Below are 21,372 nucleotides of genomic sequence, written 5' to 3'. Positions count from 1 at the left end.
CTTTAAAGTAATGAATATATACAGTTCCATATAGAAAAAAGTATGTATACGTATTAGTATAAACAAAACAAACTATTAAATATATTTTCTCTCTCTCTCTGTGTGTCTGTGTGTAACTTTTTATATTAAAAAGTGTTATATAATGCTTAAAGCTTTATAAAATGTAAGTTGTTAATATTATTCTTTAAATATTAGGCCTGTAATAATAAGATAGCTTAATTCTTCAGGAACCTGGTAACAAATAGTGTTAGCGAAGACTCAAAAAAATCGGATGCTCTGTTATAATATGCGTGTACAGCCCAAACTCTTAAGTCCTGTAAAAGGTTATGTAATAAAAGTATAAATAAATGTCCCTGACACCCTCCAGATGGCCAAACGTCCCCCACAGAGGCCAATCCCGGCCAGGCCTGGCTTTCAGAAACCCTTTACCACGGCCACACTGACCCAACAGCACTCCTCTGGCCACCAGGCCAGCCACCTGGACAGCTAGTTATTCAGTTTTGATGAGAGGACAGGTGAGCATCGTTCTGTAATGTGGTCAACAGGTGTTATTGTGGTCACTCCACAGCTCAGTTTTCACAACCTCAATTTACCTAGTTGTTGTTGTTTTTGCCTGCAGAAGGAGAGGTTATTGCTCCCTGGTTATTGCTAACTTACCACTACATCAAGCAATAGCAACTGTTTGCATTTGTCCCTGGAAAAAAGATTACAAGCAAAAATACACTACCAGTAAAAAGTTTAGATACTGTACAGCATATATGTTCCTCATTATCTTAAAAACCATATGAAGTTTAAACGATTAAGCTGAAGTGCTTCAAATCTGTTTTGTTCGCAAATATAAATTATGCCTTTGTATAAATGGATCACTGAAAAAATGGTAACATCTATGTAAATTAACAGGTTTTATTAAAGTCAAAAAACATTATTTAACATCACTTACAGTGTATGCATGGATGACTTGGATGGGATAGTAAAGGACAAACGATGTCCAGCAGGTTAAAAAGCACCGCAGCAAAACTTTGATGAAGTTAAAATTAAAGATTTTTTTGTGTGTTATGCATGTGGAATATAGTATAAATAAAGTAAGTGTGTCCAAACTTTGATCAAAACACCCTTGTATTATTAAAAATAAACAGTATAAGTAATGCTTAGAGATTATTACCTCAGACTGAGTGACAGGCGTCTGGCTGATGCCAGCATTAACTGATGTCCATGAGCGGGCAGTGAGGACACAAGCGAACAGAGGGTAGAGATCCCCTGTGCCCAGACGCTTACTGTAACGCTCTATGCCTTTCAAGTCTCCCTTTATCAGACTCTGCCACAGCCTGCAGTAGTCCAGCCTGAAGTCCTGGTTCAGCACCTTGGACAGAGACACAACTCGTTCTGTTAGTGTTTGGGTTTTTTAAACAAACGCAATAGAAGCTTGAAAGCAAAAGTGTGTCATTTCTACACTACTAGAGCCACCAAATGGAGAACGAATGTTCTCAAACTGGTTTCTTTAACCCAAAAAGATGTCCCTGCCTCAAATTCACTGTATTGGTTGAGCTAAAATTGCTTAAAAATCAGGCTGGTTGAGATGTTCAAACAAACAGAGCAACCGAGTCATGTTTACACTCTTCAAGAAGTCTCTCTTGCTCATCAAGGCTGGATTTATTTGATCAAAAATACAGTAAAGACAGCAATATTGTGAAATTGTATTACCACTAAAAAAAACTGTTTTCTATTTGAATATATTTTCAAATGTAATTTATTCAAAGCTGAATTTTCAGCATTATTACTCCAGTCTTCAGTATCACATGATCCTTCAGAAATCATTCTAATATGCTGATTTACTGCTTAAGAAACATTTATTATTATTTACTAATGCTGTTGTAAACAGTTGTACAGTTTAATGTATTTGTGAAAACCTGATACATTTTATGATGATAGAAAGATCAAAAGAACAGCATTTATTTAAAATACAAACCTTTCTGAATAAAAGTTTAAATTTCTTCCTGTTAGTTTTCAGACCTGAAACTTCTGAATGGTAGTGCACACTTAAAATTTTAAATGTAAAAAATAAAATAAAAATAATAATAAATAAATCAATAAATAATATCACAAATCACCAATTAACTCTTTCCCCGCCAGCGTTTTTGATCATTTTCACAAGAATTTCATGGCCCCCAGAATATTTTACTGTATGAATATCTGAACATGCAATATATCAAAAGAAAGAATAGACCCTCTGCTTTAAAAAAAAAAAAAATAAAAAATTATTCTAGCTTCATGCATTATTTTTTTTATCAACACACTTAAATGTGGGTAAGTTTCATTAAAAAAAAGCACCATATTATGCAAAAAGCTGAGAAAATCACGTTTTTTTTCAAAGACTACATCCAGATGTGATTCGGAGTGATGATCAAAACATAGATGGAGTAGATTGAGTCAAATCAACACCCCTAATGCTTCACAGTCCTATAGCTCGTCCTGGGTCGACATTTCATTCAGTAACTTTAGGCAGTTTTGATTTATATGCTGTTGAATGTTGATGATCGCGTTATTTTAAATAAGCATATGATTACATATGCTATCGCTTGTTTCTGCTTCTCTTTCAAGAAGATGTGTAATAGCGCCCCCTAACATATAACAGTGAAAACACGGAAAGCCGGAAAATTCCATCAATGGCAGGGAAAGAGGTCCATCTAAAGAGTCTTAGACAGTTGAGAAAATGGAAACTTGTTTCTCATTATGTTGTTAGTATTACAGAAAAGGATTTCTTTATAGTTACTAACATTAAATCTTGTGGGCCTCATTAACTGGATTGGGTTAAATTAAAGGCCAGCACATCCCTCACTGAGACAAACAATACACTGGAATACCACTAGAACTGCACCATTTTGCCACTCCAATTAATTAACATAGACACACTTAACCCATGGCTTTCAACAAACACGACATGCCATGAGTTAGTGTTTTGGACAAAGAAACCAAATGTCATTGCTACAATGCCTTTTTCATGTTTATCACCATATTATCTCCACAGATTTATTTAGAGAAGTTCAGAGAGCTGCAGGAGAGTGTGTATTGGTGTGTTTGTACTGTATGTGCTTGTAATAAGTGGGAGGTGGAAATGTGCAGTTCCTAAAACACACTGGAGCTTCAGGGCCACTTAAATGAAATGCTTTTAGTCTGCTGCAACATATACAGGCCTGAGTGCGCAGCTGACCTGGGAGCCAGCGGGTGAATAATGGGGTGTAATATGTGATGAATTTGCTTCTCTGTCGAGTCTGCGGCGGCCTCGGCCGATGTCTTACCTGATACAGGCCGTGATCGAGTAACACAATTTCCGTCTTATTGCTTTCAGGACACTTTCGCACCAGCACGTTGCCAGGGTGAGGATCGCAGTGCACGAATCCGTTGACGAATATCATCTCACTGTATATCTTGCCCAGGTTCTGGGAGATCTGAGGAAAGGAAGGAGTAAGAAGGGGAACGTGGAAGAGAGAGAGATATACAAAAAACAGGTTAATACATACACATTAACAGGAGCTCTAGCCCCTGTATATATATATATACTGTATAGTAGCAAACTGTATAGTAGCAAGAACTGGTTTCAAAAGCAAAGATGGTTACACTTTATTTCGATAGTCCACTTTAGACATTCTTATAACTTTAAGTACTTGCAAAGTTACTTATAGAGCTGGTAAGTCCCGCCCCTTCCGCAAAACCCCGCTGGACCTCAAAGTTGAAAAACCGTCAATGCAAGTGAATGGGAGAAAATAATTATTTTCTGGTCCCGTTTGAATTGTGCCATGAATGTGAACATATGTTGTCTGTGAATTTTTTATATAACTTTTCGTGTAAAGAATGATACAATTTAGCGGGTAGAAGTTTGATACGGTTAGACTTTGTGTGAGAGCACTTTGTGGACTACAACTCTCGACGCGTTTGAAACGTCAACACCACTAGCACACGGACTAGCTCACGGATCCCGCTAAACATGGCTGTGTCTTTGGTGCACTTCACCGCCGTCTTTCAGGGAGAGGACAAAATCGTTGAAGTTGGTGAAAACCACGGGTAAGTCAACTTTATGGGGTGACGTCACATAGGCGACATGTAGTCTTTCTCGTTATGTCTTTTCCACAACTGCTAGCTGAAGAATCATACCATATACTGTCAAACTCGTAACATGAAAAGTTATATAAAAAATTCACAGACAACATATGTTCACATTCATGGCACAATTCAAACGGGACCAGAAAATAATTATTTTCTCCCATTCACTTGCATTGACGGTTTTTCAACTTTGAGGTCCAGCGGGGTTTTACGGAAGGGGCGGGACTTACCAGCTCTATAGTGAGTAGATTTTCTGTTGGGGAACATTAAAATAAAGTGTTAGCAGATATTAAGCAGACAGTCTACTAATACTCTGACTAGTAGTTGACATGTAGTTACTTTTAGTTAGTAGAATGTCTAAAGTGACTATGAAATGAAAGTGTTCATGGCAAATCTTTATTTAAATACAATTCTATTAAACCCTATTTTGCAAAATGTTGCCTGAAGAATTTTTTTTGCATATGAAGCATATGACCAAACATGGCTAAATGCTGTCCTTATGACTAACACATATTGCAAATATTCTTTTAAATTAATTATTTTCCATTGGCGCATAGTATTACCAATATCTGTAATATTTTTATAAATTAGTTTTTAACAGAGATTTAAAAGATTTCAATAGATGTCCAATTAAGAAATCTGAATCAGATATTTCACATTTGTACATTCATTGCTTTTATAATGCGTGCAATGGAGGGTTAAAAAAAAACAAGCAAAGAAGATAAACTAACATGCACCATAAAGACCTACACGTATTACAGATTGGACTCATGGAGTTGTAATTAGCCAATGTGCTCCAAAACATTGTGCTTTAGTGTGAAAAATAAAAAAATAAATAAAAACCTTGAAAAAATTGTGGAAAAAAAAGTGGAATACATAGATTAAGCTAAGTAATTGATATAGAAGCATGGGGGGAAAAGACTTGCAACCTTTCAACATAAAAAACAAACAATATTAACAAAAATGCAGAAATAGCAGAAATGCATAACATAAATGGTACATTTCCATTGCTATGCAGGGTCTGGGGGCAGACAAATAAGGAGCCCATTTAAAATGACGTAAAACGTTTTCCCGAAGATGCTGTGGCCCTAACAGATGAGAAAGTATTTATTATAAAACAACCCCCGATGCAATTATTCCACCCACTCTCGCTCTTTGAAGATAAGTTGCGATAAGCATCTCCCCTCAGCTATGTTATAATGCAGAGAGCCAATGTGAAGTAGGTTGAGGAAATGTCAGTCTGAAGCACAGAGAATAAATCAAGCATTTATTCATACTCCCCGGGCTGGTGTCCATATACAGTTTACCCCAATAATTAAAATTGTTTAGCTTAATTGTTTAATTTTTCATTCATATTTTCATTGTTTACAGGACAGCACTTTTTTGTTGCCTTACAAGCACAAGTATTTTCTTCTGGAAATTCAAATCTAGCTACTTTTGTGACACATACGACATTTTGTTGTAGTTGAGCTGATGTATATTCCGTGGCACGATCATGCCCAGATAAACATGCACGTATATGGATGCGCACACATATGCACAATGCCTGGGAGTTTATTAAGCCCTGAAGTGTTGTGAATCATCGTAAATTGCTTTTTGAGATTGTGTATCTCGCAAAAGTGGTGATCTAAATCCATTATGTCATCCAAAATGTAAAACAATGACAGTGCGATGTGAGCCGTATGAATGACCAAAGGCTCTTGTGAGGACGGACACGTGTCGTAGTCAATACTGGTGGCACAAAAGTGCAATAAATTAAATTAATATGTTTTCTCCTTATTTCTGTTTAATTCACTCAACGTCTAAATCAACAGATTAACTCTCATACTTAAGTGTGCAAACTTCGCAGAAAGGTCATGCAGTCAGATCTGTAAGCTACCCAAAGCTCACAATAATAATCACTATACTAAAAGCAATGCGTCCCGGGATGGCGGAGGATCCCTGAAGGCCTGATTGGGCATGCATAGACAACAAGAGGAGTTTTATTATGCTAATAAACACTTTAGGATGCAGGGGAAGAAAAGCTCATCAACAGTGCCCTTGGAGGGAAGATGCAGACGAATATCCCCAGGCAGGGCGCCATGCGAAGGGTATGCAAAAGGCAGATTAAAAGGAGTTGTGTGGACCAAAGTGAACTTGATGCAGGGAAAGAGAAAGCAGGGTAAGGCTATTTAAAGGTGAAGTGAATCGTTTTTATAGGTCATTGCTTGGTGCCCTTATCTGATTGTATACATGCAATATCAAAAACGTAATATTTCACACTGCTGCTACTTGGATAAAGGCTAAATAATCAAAAAGGCAAAAACTCTTTTTAAACAAATCTGATCTAAACAGCATGAGCAAAAACCTGTGCCTTTTGTCTCCAAAAAAAAAAAGAAGAGATGTGTTGCCTACGCTCTGCTTCTGCCAGAAGAGATACTTACTCTTTAAGGGAGTTTCAATACATACTGCATACAGACATATACTGTACTTATACATATACAATATATATATATATATATATATATATATATATATATATATATATATATATATATATATATATATATATACACAAATATATATATATATATACACAAATATATATATATACATATACATATATATATATACATATACATATATATATATATATATATACACAAATATATATATATACATATACATATATATATATACATATATATATATATATATATATATATATATATATATATATATATATATATATATATATATATATATATATATATATATATATATATATATATATATATATATATATACACACACACTCACCTAAAGGATTATTAGGAACACCTGTTCAATTTCTCATTAATGCAATTATCTAATCAACCAATCACATGGCAGTTGCTTCAATGCATTTAGGGGTGTGGTCCTGGTCAAGACAATCTCCTGAACTCCAAACTGAATGTCAGAATGGGAAAGAAAGGTGATTTAAGCAATTTTGAGCGTGGCATGGTTGTTAGTGCCAGACGGGCCGGTCTGAGTATTTCACAATCTATTCAGTTACTGGGATTTTCACGCACAACCATTTCTAGGGTTTACAATAGTGTGAAAAAGGAAAAACATCCGGTATGCGGCAGTCCTGTGGGCGAAACTGCCTTGTTGATGCTAGAGGTCAGAGGAGAATGGGCCGACTGATTCAAGCTGATAGAAGAGCAACTTTGACTGAAATAACCACTCGTTACAACTGAGGTATGCAGCAAAGCATTTTTGAAGCCACAACACGCACAACTTTGAGGCGGATGGGCTACAACAGCAGAAGACCCCACCGGGTACCACTCATCTCCACTACAAATAGGAAAAAGAGGATACAATTTGCACGAGTTCACCAAAATAGGACAGTTGAAGACTGGAAAAATGTTGCCTGGTCTGATGAGTCTCGATTTCTGTTGAGACATTCAGATGGTAGAGTCAGAATTTGGCGTAAACAGAATGAGAACATGGATCCATCATGCCTTGTTACCACTGTGCAGGCTGGTGGTGGTGGTGTAATGGTGTGGGGGATGTTTTCTTGGCACACTTTAGACCCCTTAGTGCCAATTGGGCATCGTTTAAATGCCACGGCCTACCTGAGCATTGTTTCTGACCATGTCCATCCCTTTATGACCACCATGTACCCATCCTCTGATGGCTACTTCCAGCAGGATAATGCACCGTCACAAAGCTCGAATCATTTCAAATTGGTTTCTTGAACATGACAATGAGTTCACTGTACTAAAATGGCCCCCACAGTCACCAGATATCAACCCAATAGAGCATCTTTGGGATGTGGTGGAACGGGAGCTTCGTGCCCTGGATGTGCATCCCACAAATCTCCATCAACTGCAAGATGCTATCCTATCAATATGGGCCAACATTTCTAAAGAATGCTTTCAGCACCTTGTTGAATCAATGCCACATAGAATTAAGGCAGTTCTGAAGGCGAAAGGGGGTCAAACACAGTATTAGTATGGTGTTCCTAATAATCCTTTAGGTGAGTATATATATATATATATATATATATATATATATATATATATATATATATATATATATATATATATCATATATATTATATATATATATATATATATATATATATATATATATATATCATATATATTATATATATATATATATATTAGGGCTGTTTTCGACTAAGGATTTTCATAGTCGAATCTGATTCGTTAGATTTTGCCGTAGTCGACTGATAGTCGAACCTTTTTTTTTTTTCTTTTTTTTTAGATAGCAGCTAGATTTTTTCCATTTCAAACAAAAGAGCTAAAAAACACATATATATCACACATATATCATAACATTTCATAAACATGAGGAGCAATATGAGAGAGAAATTTGGTGATGGTTGTTTAGGTAGCCTACATTAAACCACGTAAAGCTTTTTCACGCCCATGAGAACCGCGTGGAGTCAACTCACAGCCGCTCTGCTGCCCTGCTGAAAATGTGAAGCAGAAACGCTTATCAGATAACGTCCATAATAATTGGACTCTGGGTTCGATTTTTTGACCATTTTCAGTGGTTATGAGGAGCAATATGAGAGGGAAATTTGGTAATCGTTGTTTAGGTACATTAAACAACGTAAAGCTTTTTAACGCACATGAGAACCGTGTGGAGTCAGCTTTTTAACGCACATGAGAACCGTGTGGAGTCAGCTTTTTAACGCACATGAGAACCGTGTGGAGTCAGCTTTTTAACGCACATGAGAACCGTGTGGAGTCAACTCACAGCCGCTCCGCAACCCTGCTGAAAATGTGAAGCAGAAACGCTTAATATCAGTTAACGTCCATAATAATTGGACTCTGGGTTCGATTTTTTTTACCATTTTAAGTGGTTATGAGGAGCAACATGAGAGGGGAATTTGGTAATCATTGTTTAGGTACATTAAACCACGTAAAGCTTTTTAACGCACATGAGAACCGTGTGGAGTCAACTCACAGCGCTCCGCAGCCCTGCTGAAAATGTGAAGCAGATTTTTGAATACATTTTTATTTATTTACATTAGTAAGCTACAGGACATCGTCTTTCAAAACATGACCTGCGCGAAAGCGAAAAAATAAAATAAAAATGGTACCCAGCCCTTCTGAAAATGCGAATGCGTCTCTGTCCCCAGCACATTTCAAACCAAACTTACGCCCATGTATTCGACTATGAGGTTCATAGTCGAATCAGACCTCTCCGAATCGAATCGTCGAATCCTCGACTATTAGAAGTCAGCCCTAATATATATATTCCTCCATTACAGATTTGCGCAAAACTTTTGCGATATTTTCTAAATGCTGATAAAAAACTATTGTGAATAACAGTGTTCTATTAAGCAATGCTATGCGACTAAAGTGTAATTTTTTCCTCTTGCGATAAGTCCTTTAAAAAAAATCATGGCAACGGATGTTGGTAAGTTTATATAATCGCAGTCACCGCACTAGCCAGTATTTTTAATGGAAGGAGACATAGGCATGTTATCCAAGCATTAATGGCAAGGAAATACCCTTATACTTGGGAGCGGCTGCTGAGGTGTTTCTGGGTATTTCTCCCTCCAATCTGCTTCAAGGTCTTGATTGTGGCATTTCTTTGTGGTTTAGAATCCAGTATTTCCGTAATTCTTTTGTCTTTTATGAGTTTAATAAAGAACTCCATCTTGTCTTCTGTACCGCGTCATCTATGTCAGGTGACCTGTAAATGCGCAAAAACTGTTTCCATTGCAGTTTTGTGAAATTTTCCTTTGTCGAATTGCCTGAAAAACCACCTCATGCGAGTGTAAAACCTTTTTTGCGATATATGGGAGTTTTTGCAAAATTTACTTGTTTCCATTGGGCGAATTTTCAATTTGCGCAATTTGAAGGGTAATGGAAACGCGGCTAATTGTTCCGCTTAGAATACGGTTACCACACCAATTATTGTTCAGATGATGTATTTCAAGAAATTTGTCAGGTTTTTGTCCTTAAAACGCTAATATCTTGCGCATCTAATCCCAAGCCTGTGTTGCTAATTCCAAAACATAATTTTAGAGCTAGTAACGGAGGTTTGATCTACTGATAGCAGACTAATGCAATAATTAGAGAGAGAGAGAGAGGGTTATCAGTTGTGTATGATGTAGCGTCTAGACGAAACCACAATGACTTATTGATTATAAGTTTCAGAAAGCTTTTAACCTATTGGACTCCATGTAAATCACAATCCTAGCGCCAATGAGTCTGGATCAAATTGCTCCATTGACACGTTAGTGTCATGGTAGAGATAAAACAGAAACACCTCCAAACTTTTTCATTTAACTCAGAATACAAGTCATTCCAAAACGTATATGATATATTGTAGTATGTATGTATGTATGTATGTATGTATGTTTCCCATCGCATATTAGCCTACTTATGACTTTCTAGTTGTGTTAGTTGAACTCCAAGTGCTTATTTCAAGAATAAGAATGTATTTTGTATCTTCCAGAGTCCAGACATATTTTTGTACCGAATTACACCTCGGTTTGCCTAAGCTAAATATATATAGTAGGTTACAATAAAATGTATTATACTATGTTTACCATCCTTTGGAGTAGAAATTACAAATTTACAAAGAGACTCTCTCCCGCTCAAAGTTTTCTGAGTGTTATTGGTCAGTTCACCCAAAAAAGGTGTGGACGAAGATTTCCTTAAAGAACGATGAGAGTGGCTCATTGTCTCTCTGCAAGTTTGTCCTCTCTCCAAATTTTGTTTTGTGTTTTACCTCTGTTTTTTTAGCTTTTTGTCTTATCTCTGGCTTCTTGCCTTGTTTTAGTCTCATGCTCATTCCTTTCTATCTACGACTGAAATGGACTTAGCCTGAATTTCCGGCAACTTTGCCAACAAGTAAACTCGTTTGAACTTCCCGCAAACGACGCGCTCCGGAAGAACCGAAAGAACGCTTCAAACTCACGGACATACCGAGGACGGACACTCACACACACGCATTCTTGCTCAGCACCAAAGATCCATGCAAGTATTATTTCTATCGAGATTTAAATACGTTTAAGATTATCTGCCCCTGCTTTAAGGTGATTTGATTCTTTGCTGGCTCTCAAAGGTTAACTGTTTGATATTTTGCCATTCTGTTATCTGCTCTTTCTTTCTTTCTTTCTTTCCTTTCGTTATTCTGTTTATATATATTCTTAGTTTAAATGTAGTCGTATGTTTTATAGTTTCATTTATTAAAACCCATTATACGCTTGATTGTCTCTGTCTGCTGCTCATCGAACAAAGTCCCTTAAATGTGTGACCTTAAGCTACAAGCTTCATATTGTTGAGTACTTTAGTTAGTAATCTTATAGAACAGGAAAGTAATTCTTCGTGATCAGAAGAATGACCTTTCTTGAGAGTTTATAAGAAGAATAATCCTTCTTGAGAGTTGATAAGAAGATCGTCGGCTACGGTCGGTTCTGTGGACGAACGGATTATTCGATGTGAAATTAATTCTGTTAAAGTTTATTCTGAAATGTGATCTATAGCCTATCTGTATATTCATAGTTGATTATAATTTGTTGTAGTTAATTATCTATATATAGAGATACAAATACATGGGCTATGTATTCCCGATTTAAAATGTGTAGGTAATAATTGATGATAACCAGTATGATTAATTATTAATTATATATTCCCCTCATTTGAGCTAATTCGTTACAATGAATTAGCTGAATCTGTGCGTCTCTCAACTGCTTTCGTCTTTGCAAAAAGCAAAACTTGTACGTTTACATGCTCCATCAAAGAACAGAGCTGTTATTACATCGCTAGTGATAAATGTATTATAGCTTTTAAGTTGCAAAACTATTTTACTGATAGTGCTAACAACATGATTGAGTGCAAGAGAGAGCAAGAGAAAGAGAGTATATGATTTCAGTAGCTAATAAAACGTAATTTTGTGGCAAAAAAACATGGAAAAATGTGTCATTTTTATCCTATTGTTTACAATATTTATTTGCTTGGTCAGTGTCTTTGTGGCTTTTGGTTCTTTTGCTGTTGTAGGCTGTAAGGACCTTTGAAATAACTGAAATCATTTGGCGAAGTGATTTGGAACTGTAATGCGGTCAAGACCTGGAACTACTTTAGCCGTACGTTTCCCTGAAAATAATTGCACACCTTAGAACGTTCGACAACCAATCATATTCAAGCATCCAATATATACAATATATACTTAGGACAAAAATAAAGTCAATATTAAGTCAATATCTCAATTTCATCTTATGAGGAAATAGCCAGAAAATGAAGGTCACCAGGCTCTGCTAACCCCAACTGCTGGAGGGAGGCCATCACAACAACAAATATTTGGCATTGATTAATTAACGCATCAATGAAGTGCAAAATTAGCTTGCAGCATTGCAAATAAAGGTCCTGTCTATCCTCCAATTCCTCCTCCCTCCATGCCTCTCTCCCAACTTCCCAGGATCCCTCTCCGCTCTCCGCTTCCGCTGGGGTAGGAGTGAGTGCACGCAGAGAATAAATCATATTTTCTGTCCCATTTCACCAAACCGATGAGTCCGTTTCCCTGGCAGCATCAGAGCGCGCCATCCACAGGGGGACGACAAGGGGCCATGCTGCTCTGACAACTTCACCAGCACTTCATACCAAAGAAGCTGAGGAAAAGAGTGGGGCATTCCTGCCAGCGGCCAACACCAAACGAATACGTGTCTGACGCGTGTCTGACGCGCGTCTGAAGTTTCAGTGAGAAGAGGGGGGGCTGGCGCACTGATCACACGTACATGCGGGCACCTAGTCAGAATGACTCAGCACAGGATTCCTTTCATGCTGGAGTCGGCCCTTTAGAAGCATGCCGTCTTCACACGTGTCCTGCATGCCATGTTGCAAAGGGGGGTTCAGGGACAGGACAGCTCCTTTCAACAGCATGGTAAAAATAGCTAGCACTAGAAACGTGAGACGAATCTCGTCGTCCTTTCAACTCGTTTGAGGATGTGGTCCGTGTCACAGGACACAAAGAAATCACCTGCCAGAGAAGCTCTCTTTGGGGACAGAAAGACGGAGGTGCCTTTGTGAGCGTATGTGCGCACGTGTTATTACCTGTGAGGACGGCCTGAGCGGATGATGTCTACCTGAGCATTAGCTGAACACAGCTGGCTTGTCGTGTCGCAGTAGATTGAATTTTTTCAGAAGGGACGATGCAATTACTCCTACTGGGGCTCTTGACACAGAATAAAAAAGTCTCCATATGGACCTCTTTTGCCGGCCGAGTGAATATCATGCCATTGTGGCACAGCAGAACGATAAAACGAAAAACGAAAAACCACCTGATATACGTTCTGTCCAGGGGCGTAGTTTGTGGGGGGGTTGGGGGGGAGATAACCCCCCCAATATTTAAATCTATGCATTACAACCCCCCCCCCGATATTTATACCATGATCACATGAAAAATATGCAGACCCAAACTTCAACCCCCCCAATGTTCAAACCAAATCTACACCCTTGGTTCTGTCTTTCAATCTGGAAAAATGCAGTGTTAAAATGCAGTGAAAAAAGTGTTACTGACAATTCACAAAACGAAAGCTGGTTTTTGACCAACAGTATAACATGCTAAAAATAAAGTAATCGTGAAATGTTGTTTGCAACCCATTTTACAGAGAAGCAAGATCGTCAATGAGTAAAAATATAGGACGGGACTTGATTTTATCCATCAGGACTTGATTGGATAGTGAATAATAGACATTTCAAAGTCATTTAGCAGGCAAAGCATATAAAAAACTAGAACAGATTGCCCCAACTTACTCATCTTCTCTGAATGACCAGCCAGCTATTCACCCCAAAAAACCCAGATAAATCCGTCCCTCACACTTGCCATTCTGGGCAACTGAGCCGATTTCATCTTCTTATTTATAGAGACAATATAAAGCGAATGTCATTGGATTTAACTCTAAAAAAAGCTGATTTATTTAAACCTTCCTGTTGTAATCTTGGCCTTGCGCTGATCAATACAGGGCAAGACAAAGCGAAAGGCTTTTAACAGAGCGCAGCACTAAATCTAATGAGCCGCTCTCAGCGGCTGGCACATGTGCAGCTGAATTGACAGATCTGTGAGGGAGATAAGAAGTTCTGTCCCTCTGACGTCGTCTATCTCTCCGTTCCACAAACCTGCGACACAACATACACAAATGTCTATAACAAATGCTTAGAAAACCTGGACGTCTAACCGGCCTCTCTGAAACGTATGTATTCTTCATCCGCCAGTCACCACAAGCCTCTGAGAACAGAAGTTTTTAGAATTTATGTGGAGTTGAGGTAGAAAACAATCTAGGGATGCATTAATATTAAAATTGAGATGGATGGATGGATGGATGGATGGATGGATGGATGGATGGATGGATGGATGGATGGATGGATGGATGGATGGATGGATGGATGGATGGATGGATGGATGGATGGATGGATGGATGGATGGATGGATGGATGGATGGATGGATGGATGGATGGATGGATGGATGGATGGATGGATGGATGGATGGATGGATGGATGGATGGAAAAAGAAACTTAATTATTTTCATGTTTTGGAAAATGGGTGATTTTAATTCTATAATTCAATTGATCGATTTAAATGCTTTAAGTGAATTTAGGCATAATGTCAATATATACAGTACAAAATTTAGATTACAAGATTACATTTAACAGTATTATTTAGAATGAAAATATATAATTATTTTAAGGTAATTTCAATATGCACACTTAAATACCCAATGTCAAACAATACCGATAAAAAAAAGGTATCAATATAGTGTGCATGGTTACTAGGTAGTTGCTAGGGTGTTCTGGATGGCTGTTTACTGGTCCAAATCCAAAAAAAGGAAGAAAAGAAAATGCACTGGGTCTCTAAAAATAGCCTGGGTAACCAAAGATGACTTGTTTAATAGCTGGGTTGTGCGTGCCACAACACACCAGTCATAATTTTAGTACATTTGTGTACAGAAGAACCATTTATGACGTCCATTTATGACGTCTCGGCCGGGATGATTGAGCATTATGTGTGACTACGGTGGTTGAGTGTAGTTCCAGGGCTCAGTTAAAGACCCGGGCTGAGCGTCAGGTACTGAAAGGAGTGTTTGTTTCAATCTTCAAGCATGTCATCCACTCTAAGACAAGCTGTCTTCTTCAATATCTCACCTCCACTGCGCTTGTCAGTCGGGATTTCCTGTTAGGACGCCTCTGTTTGACCTAAATACTGACAACCGCGACGCACACATAACGCAGCCAGGGAACGGCTCGTTCCGGCACCTTGACAACGCCTTCTGCAAAAAGAAGGAAAAAAAAAAGGCCTGTGTTCATAATATCAATTATACACTGTATCATTATCCACAAGTCCCTTTCAGCGAGAGGATAAGCCAGCGCAGGCTTTTTGTACTGTCAGCGCCGAGCACTGTCGGCGTGTAGAAACACGACTCAGAGTCACCTTAAAGAGGCAAGCGATCTGACAGGCAGAGTGCGGCGGAGCTGGGAAAACAAAAAGTCCTCCATTACAAGCTACTAATGCATAACAACACGAAGCATTACTGAGAGGCCATTTACAGTCCTGCATCCAATTAATCAGTGACCACTGGGAGAAAGAGCCACCAGCGCCGCAAACAATTGATCTCAAAGGGACACCGTCTTTCAATTATGGTAATTAATTACGTCTTTTCTATTTGTTATCTGGTGGGTTGGACGGGGCGACAGTGAAGAGAGTGTGTTGCAGCAGGAGACGGATTCTTCACTGTCACACTTCAGTGTCACAGTCATCATGTTTGATTGGACCATGTCAAGTGGACGCTGAAAGATGGCAGAGCAACTTCACAGTCTTTTTTTGCGAGGATGCTGGTAAACAAGTGGTTAAAAGTGGTATTTAGTTTTAATGTTAAAGGGGTAGTTCACCAAAAATGAGTCATCATTTACTCAACCTCGTGTTCCAAAACCTGTATGAATGCATTATTTTATTAAATACAAAATATATTTTTTGTTTTTGTTTTAGAATAGGGTCCATTGTTGTTTTGGGTTTTTTATTGTAGAACTGAATTTCATTGTAGGAACAATAACAATTGAATAATTTAAATACTTTGAAATATTTGTGGAATTAATAAAATCATGCAGGTTTGGAACACATGAGGGTGAGTAAATAATGACAAATTGTGTGTTAAATGATGTGACAAACAATCTAATCTTTTGGCTTGCATCTATCAAATGCAAATCTAGATCAAATAATTTAAAGTCAAAATGACATGTCAATAGTGTCGTAACATGTCAACACCAACTAACTCCCATTAAAATCAAAGAACACAAAAAATGACTAGACTAATAACCTTCTCCAAGTCAGACAAGTGATAAAAATCAAACAAGTATAAAAAAACACTGCTGTTTTTATACAGTGTCCACCACCTGTGTGTCCATACACATCTTTCTTTATAAAACTCACTACATCACTCGCCACAGCACAGAGCTCAAACTGATCCAACAAGTAAGTCTAAAACACTTCTGAGGAAATATAAAACAAACATCAAGTGGTTCCAAACAGTCAAAGATTTGGTTTGATTCAGAACATGCGGATTACAGTATTTCACACCTTATTATTGCAGTAATGACTCTTTGAGACAAACCGAATCATTTGAGAGCGCCTCACAACAGCGTCTCGCAAAGGGGACTAAACTTCCTGTGGAATATAATGGAGTTTGAGGCTTTTAATAGGCGCTGAAATGGAGCAACACTTGACAAGCGCCTTGGCTCTGCTCTGTGTGACAGCTGCACATCTTCACCTCCTCATTACATACTTCATAATAATCACAGAAATAATATCAACACATGCGCACACTCTGCCAGGCCCAGTCAGATCATGGAGGAAAGCGCACTTGTGTGAATGAAGATTACATGACTCAGCGAAACGCACTTCTTCAAGAAGTTTGTTTTTGCCAAGTTAAGTTGCGCCACCAAAAGCTGATGATTTTTGTTTTGATTTTTTAATTGATGAGACCACTATCTGGAAAACAGGGTGGGCAGGGATCAGCATTATGTCAACATATATTACAGTAAAGACAATGTTACAAACCATTTCTATTTCAAATAAATGCTGTTCTTTTGAACTTTCTATTCATCAAAGAATCTTGAAAAAAAAATTGTATCAGTTCACACAAAAACATTAAGCAGCACAACTGTGTTCAACATGTCTCTTGACCACCAAATCAGCATATTAGAATGATTTCTGACGGATCATGTGACACTGAATGATGCTGAAAATTCAGCTTTGATCAAAGGAATAAATTACTTTTTAAAACATATTCAAATAGAAAATATTTATTTTAAATAGTAATATTCCACAATATTACTGATTTACCGTATTTTTGATCGAATAAATGCAGCCTTGGTGAGCATTAGAGAATTCTTTCAAAAACATTTTTAAAAAAAAAATCATACTGGTCCCAAACTTTTGAAACATGTGTTGTGTAGTGTCAATGGATAGGTACATACATTTATTGTACACATTATTTACTCATAATTCACTAAAAAACAACAGAAAACAGGTCAGAGCAATGGCCGAGCAGTTTGATAACGTGCTCTGGCACACTTAGCTGTGGTGCTCATGTACTGTAGGCAACACAAGTTTTAGTCAATCTCATATGATTAGCCCATCCCGTTCCCTCCTCTTCTCATCATTTCCTGTCATCTTCCATTTATCCATTTAAAAAAAACAAGGCCAAATTTAAAATAAAAATAGAAAACATTATAAATACAATAATTATTTTCCAATTTCATCTGATTTTATTCTAAGAGGAGGAAGAGAGCCAGAGAGATGAAAAAAAAACACTACGAAAGTATTTAGGCTAAAATAGCATCAGGGTTGATTCCCCCTCCACACTCAGTCTCTCTCAGAGCAGCATGGATGCTGTAACAGATCCAGGACCCTCCAGAGACCTCGTGGAGTAGAGGAGGACTCTCAGAAGCAGCCCAAAGGCTCATGTGGCTATTTAAAGAGCGCTCAATTCACTGTGATGTAGGAATCGCTGCTAATAGAGATAAATCCTCGCATTGCCTGACCCACAAGGATTGGCCAGATGGGATTTGAACCACCAGTCTGCGGTTACTCAGTGGCTTACATTATTGGCAGTTTAGCGTTAAGTGATTAATTTGGACGCGTATGCCTTAATTTCCAAAAACATTATTTTTCGTCTTACATTTGATAATGAACTCAGACAATTGGAATGTGTGCAAAGGATGGTGGGTGATTGAAGAACGTGAAGGATACACTTGATGCATCCTTCAAAATGAGCTGAATGAGAGACGCAAAGCGAAGGCTGCCTTCCAAGGATCCTTCAAAATAAGACGGCCTTTCACGGAGCTTGATGAAGTGGCAGTCGAGATATGCAGCCTTACTAAGACGCAACCTTCCGATTGAGAAGCACCCCCAACAGACACACTGGATACTATAGTTTACACCCTCTTAGGCCGCGCGCCCACCAATACGTTTTAAGCCAGCTGAAAACGCCAGCTCTCTTCTGAAAAAGCATTCCTGAGGGCGTTTGAGAGCGCGTTGGCGGCACGCTTTTTTTTTTTTTTGTTGAGATGCATGTGCTATGATATGGAATATTTGCGGTACTGTTATTAGTATCTAATTTCTGCAAATATCATGTTTCTGAATATAAAAATGTCGACACAATGTAATGTACTTGCTCTGGCACTAGTTTTGGATGAAGAGATGAGCTTCTTGTTGTCGCTTCTTATCATTGTCCAAGCAGAATATGACGGTTGGTCGGTGTGGTATTTGTCCCGCCCCTCCTCCACTGTGATTGGACGGCTGGGTAAAAAGTGACAGTTATGAGCGCTGCTATTTACCCCAGGTTGAACATTCTTTAACTCTCAGTAACCGGTAAAAAACCCAGAGCGCTCAGCATGAAACAGACGTTAAGTGCCCCGTTACACTGTTGCGTTTCAAAAAAATGGATAAATACACTAGTATCGGGAAAAAAAATGCTTTAGTGGACACAAGGCCTTAGCTAACTGCTAATGGGTTTTTAACAGACATGCGTTAGTATTTTATGTTTTGGTCAAATAGCTAATAAATATAATAATTGAATCAAATACATACATTTTTTATTTAAATAAAAGTTTATTGAAATGTATTTAATAATAAATATTAACAGGAATAAATAATCGGAAACTAGACTCACAACTGACTCTGATAGAGCTGGGCATTGTCAATTTCTTAGGCTAACGATATGCCTTGTAATACTCTAAGAAAAAAATAGCAAACACAAATATTAGGCAAAATAGTGCAACCTTATTTATTAGTAGCAATTTCCATTATTTAATAAAGATATCTATAACTTGCATTTCTTGATTTTTCTTGGATATATTTGTTTTGCGCTGAGCTTGTTGCAATGCATTTTGGGATTTCCTTAGCTCAAGCTAATTTACAATGTCTGTACACTTTGCTAGATCTGGATAGTAAAGAAAATAATAAAATGTTCCGACATTCCGTGCACGTTGGCAGAACACAGAGAGAAAAGTCCATTCCAGCCATCATCAATCTTTTGATTACTTGCACGCCAGCTCCCACACAGAAGCTCGCAGATGCCAGAGCCAGTTAATAATTCTATCCATTTTCAGAGGTAGACTCCATCATTTATTATGTTCTGTATCTATCCCATCAGCTGTCTAATAATTCTCATCATCATTGGCTAATGCCAGAGCCAGTATTCGGCCCTGATAAAGCGCTTGGCTGCGCTGTTTGCTTTATTTACTTTTGTGAGCATTGTAAAGGCTGTCCGGTGCCTAATGAGTACTGCAAGGGGAATGGTCGAGGTTACGGAGGGCAGGATCGTCCGTGATGCTGGCTAATATAGCGTTGACTTTAATCATTACCACTTATTCTGGTCGCATCTGGGAGGAACATTTTGCATGCGGTTGATTCTATAAAAGTACTCTCAAACTCTGAGAGAGAAAAAGTCCTAGAGAAAACAGAATGTACACATTCACAGATTAGTCTCAGTGTACTGTATATTATGTGCCTCAACTGCCAGGTACTCAAAGTCTGTCAAATGAAAAAAAAAAAAAAGTGTAAAACTGTAGCCTCACTCTGATATTATGAAACTCTGACCTCTTATATGCAAGAGAGAAAAAGAGCGAAAGAAGAAGGCACAGGGCAATATGGCATTTACGCCATGAGTGAAAGATTGAGGTGAAGTGAAGGTGTCCAGGGAGAAGAGATGACTGATCTTGACCTCTTTATTCTAAGTTAAAGAGGCTACAGCACTAAGTTTCCATGGTGGACGCAATTACTTAAAGGCATTTTCTATCATTTTCAGATAGTGTTCCATATTGACATAACAATAAGCCTTGGAGACCAGCCAGCTAAACCAGAAAAGCCTGGCCAGATTGGGAAGCCAGCAAAACTAGGTTGGCTTAAGAGTGTTTTTTTAAGTGTGGGAATTATATCATAGGGAAAAAAACAACACCACTACATATTGATATCTTTACATTAAAGTCAGCATGATGCGGAAGTTGTGATAGTCTTTTCTTCCCTATAGCCTATAGGGAAGAAAATCCAAGTGAAACGGCTTCTAGAACAAGGAAAGATTTAGATTCATTAGGTATTGATTGGATTCTTTTGGTTTGCTATTGCTGTTTATCTCATCGGAGTTTTCCCGCACTCACGCCAGTAAACACATCATCAGAGTAGAGAAGAGATTAAAATACCTGTTTTTAAAAATAAATACTGATAAGATCAATTATTTATAATACATACTGCAATATTTAATAAAAAATACTCCTTGTCTCAATACTCATTTCATGATGGCTTTAAATAAAGAGCATGATGACTATGATGACATTTCATTAAATATTACCAGTAAATCTATACTAGACAAAAAACTAATACGGATTTTTTTCATCCCGTCCAATCAGCCATTTACAATCAGTTTACAACCAACACAAAATGTCCATTTGTTGTCCTCTATATGCACGGACAGCTCTGCACAGCACCACAATTTCTCATTCTAACATTTGTCAACATATGCTTTGGGAGCCACAAAATCCAATGACAGCATGAAATCTAACAGTGATTGGCATTTCACACAGCTAATTTCCCAAAGGTTCTTCCCCTATTTGCCTGGATTTCCAATGAACCAACTGAAATTAAATAGTGCTTATAGAATTAGCATGTGTCCAGTTTATTATTCGAATGGATTCAGTGGTAAACAAATGCAAACTGACAGAATAATGGAAGTATAGCATCCATATAAAGCCAACTTACAGTAACGTACATAAATA

At 37.9% G+C, this 21,372-nt stretch overlaps 1 protein-coding gene across 2 annotated transcripts in view; it reads right to left on the bottom strand.

Moving 5' to 3' along the window:
• adck1 (aarF domain containing kinase 1) overlaps positions 1 to 21,372 on the bottom strand; it is a 123,383-nt gene that overhangs the window by 27,806 nt on the left and 74,205 nt on the right. For both annotated transcript variants that reach the window (XM_081347499.1, XM_081347498.1), the window contains 2 exons: positions 3,297 to 3,446; positions 1,163 to 1,360 (listed from right to left, as the gene is read on the bottom strand). In XM_081347499.1, the coding sequence (XP_081203625.1) occupies positions 1,163 to 1,360; positions 3,297 to 3,446 (348 nt within the window). The remainder of the gene's footprint in view (positions 1 to 1,162; positions 1,361 to 3,296; positions 3,447 to 21,372) is intronic.

The sequence above is a fragment of the Scardinius erythrophthalmus genome (assembly GCF_964197995.2).
Source record: "Scardinius erythrophthalmus genome assembly, chromosome: 19".
NCBI lineage: Eukaryota > Metazoa > Chordata > Actinopteri > Cypriniformes > Leuciscidae > Scardinius > Scardinius erythrophthalmus.
Note: the sequence above shows the minus strand (reverse complement) of the source record. Positions and strands in the feature narration are given on the sequence as shown.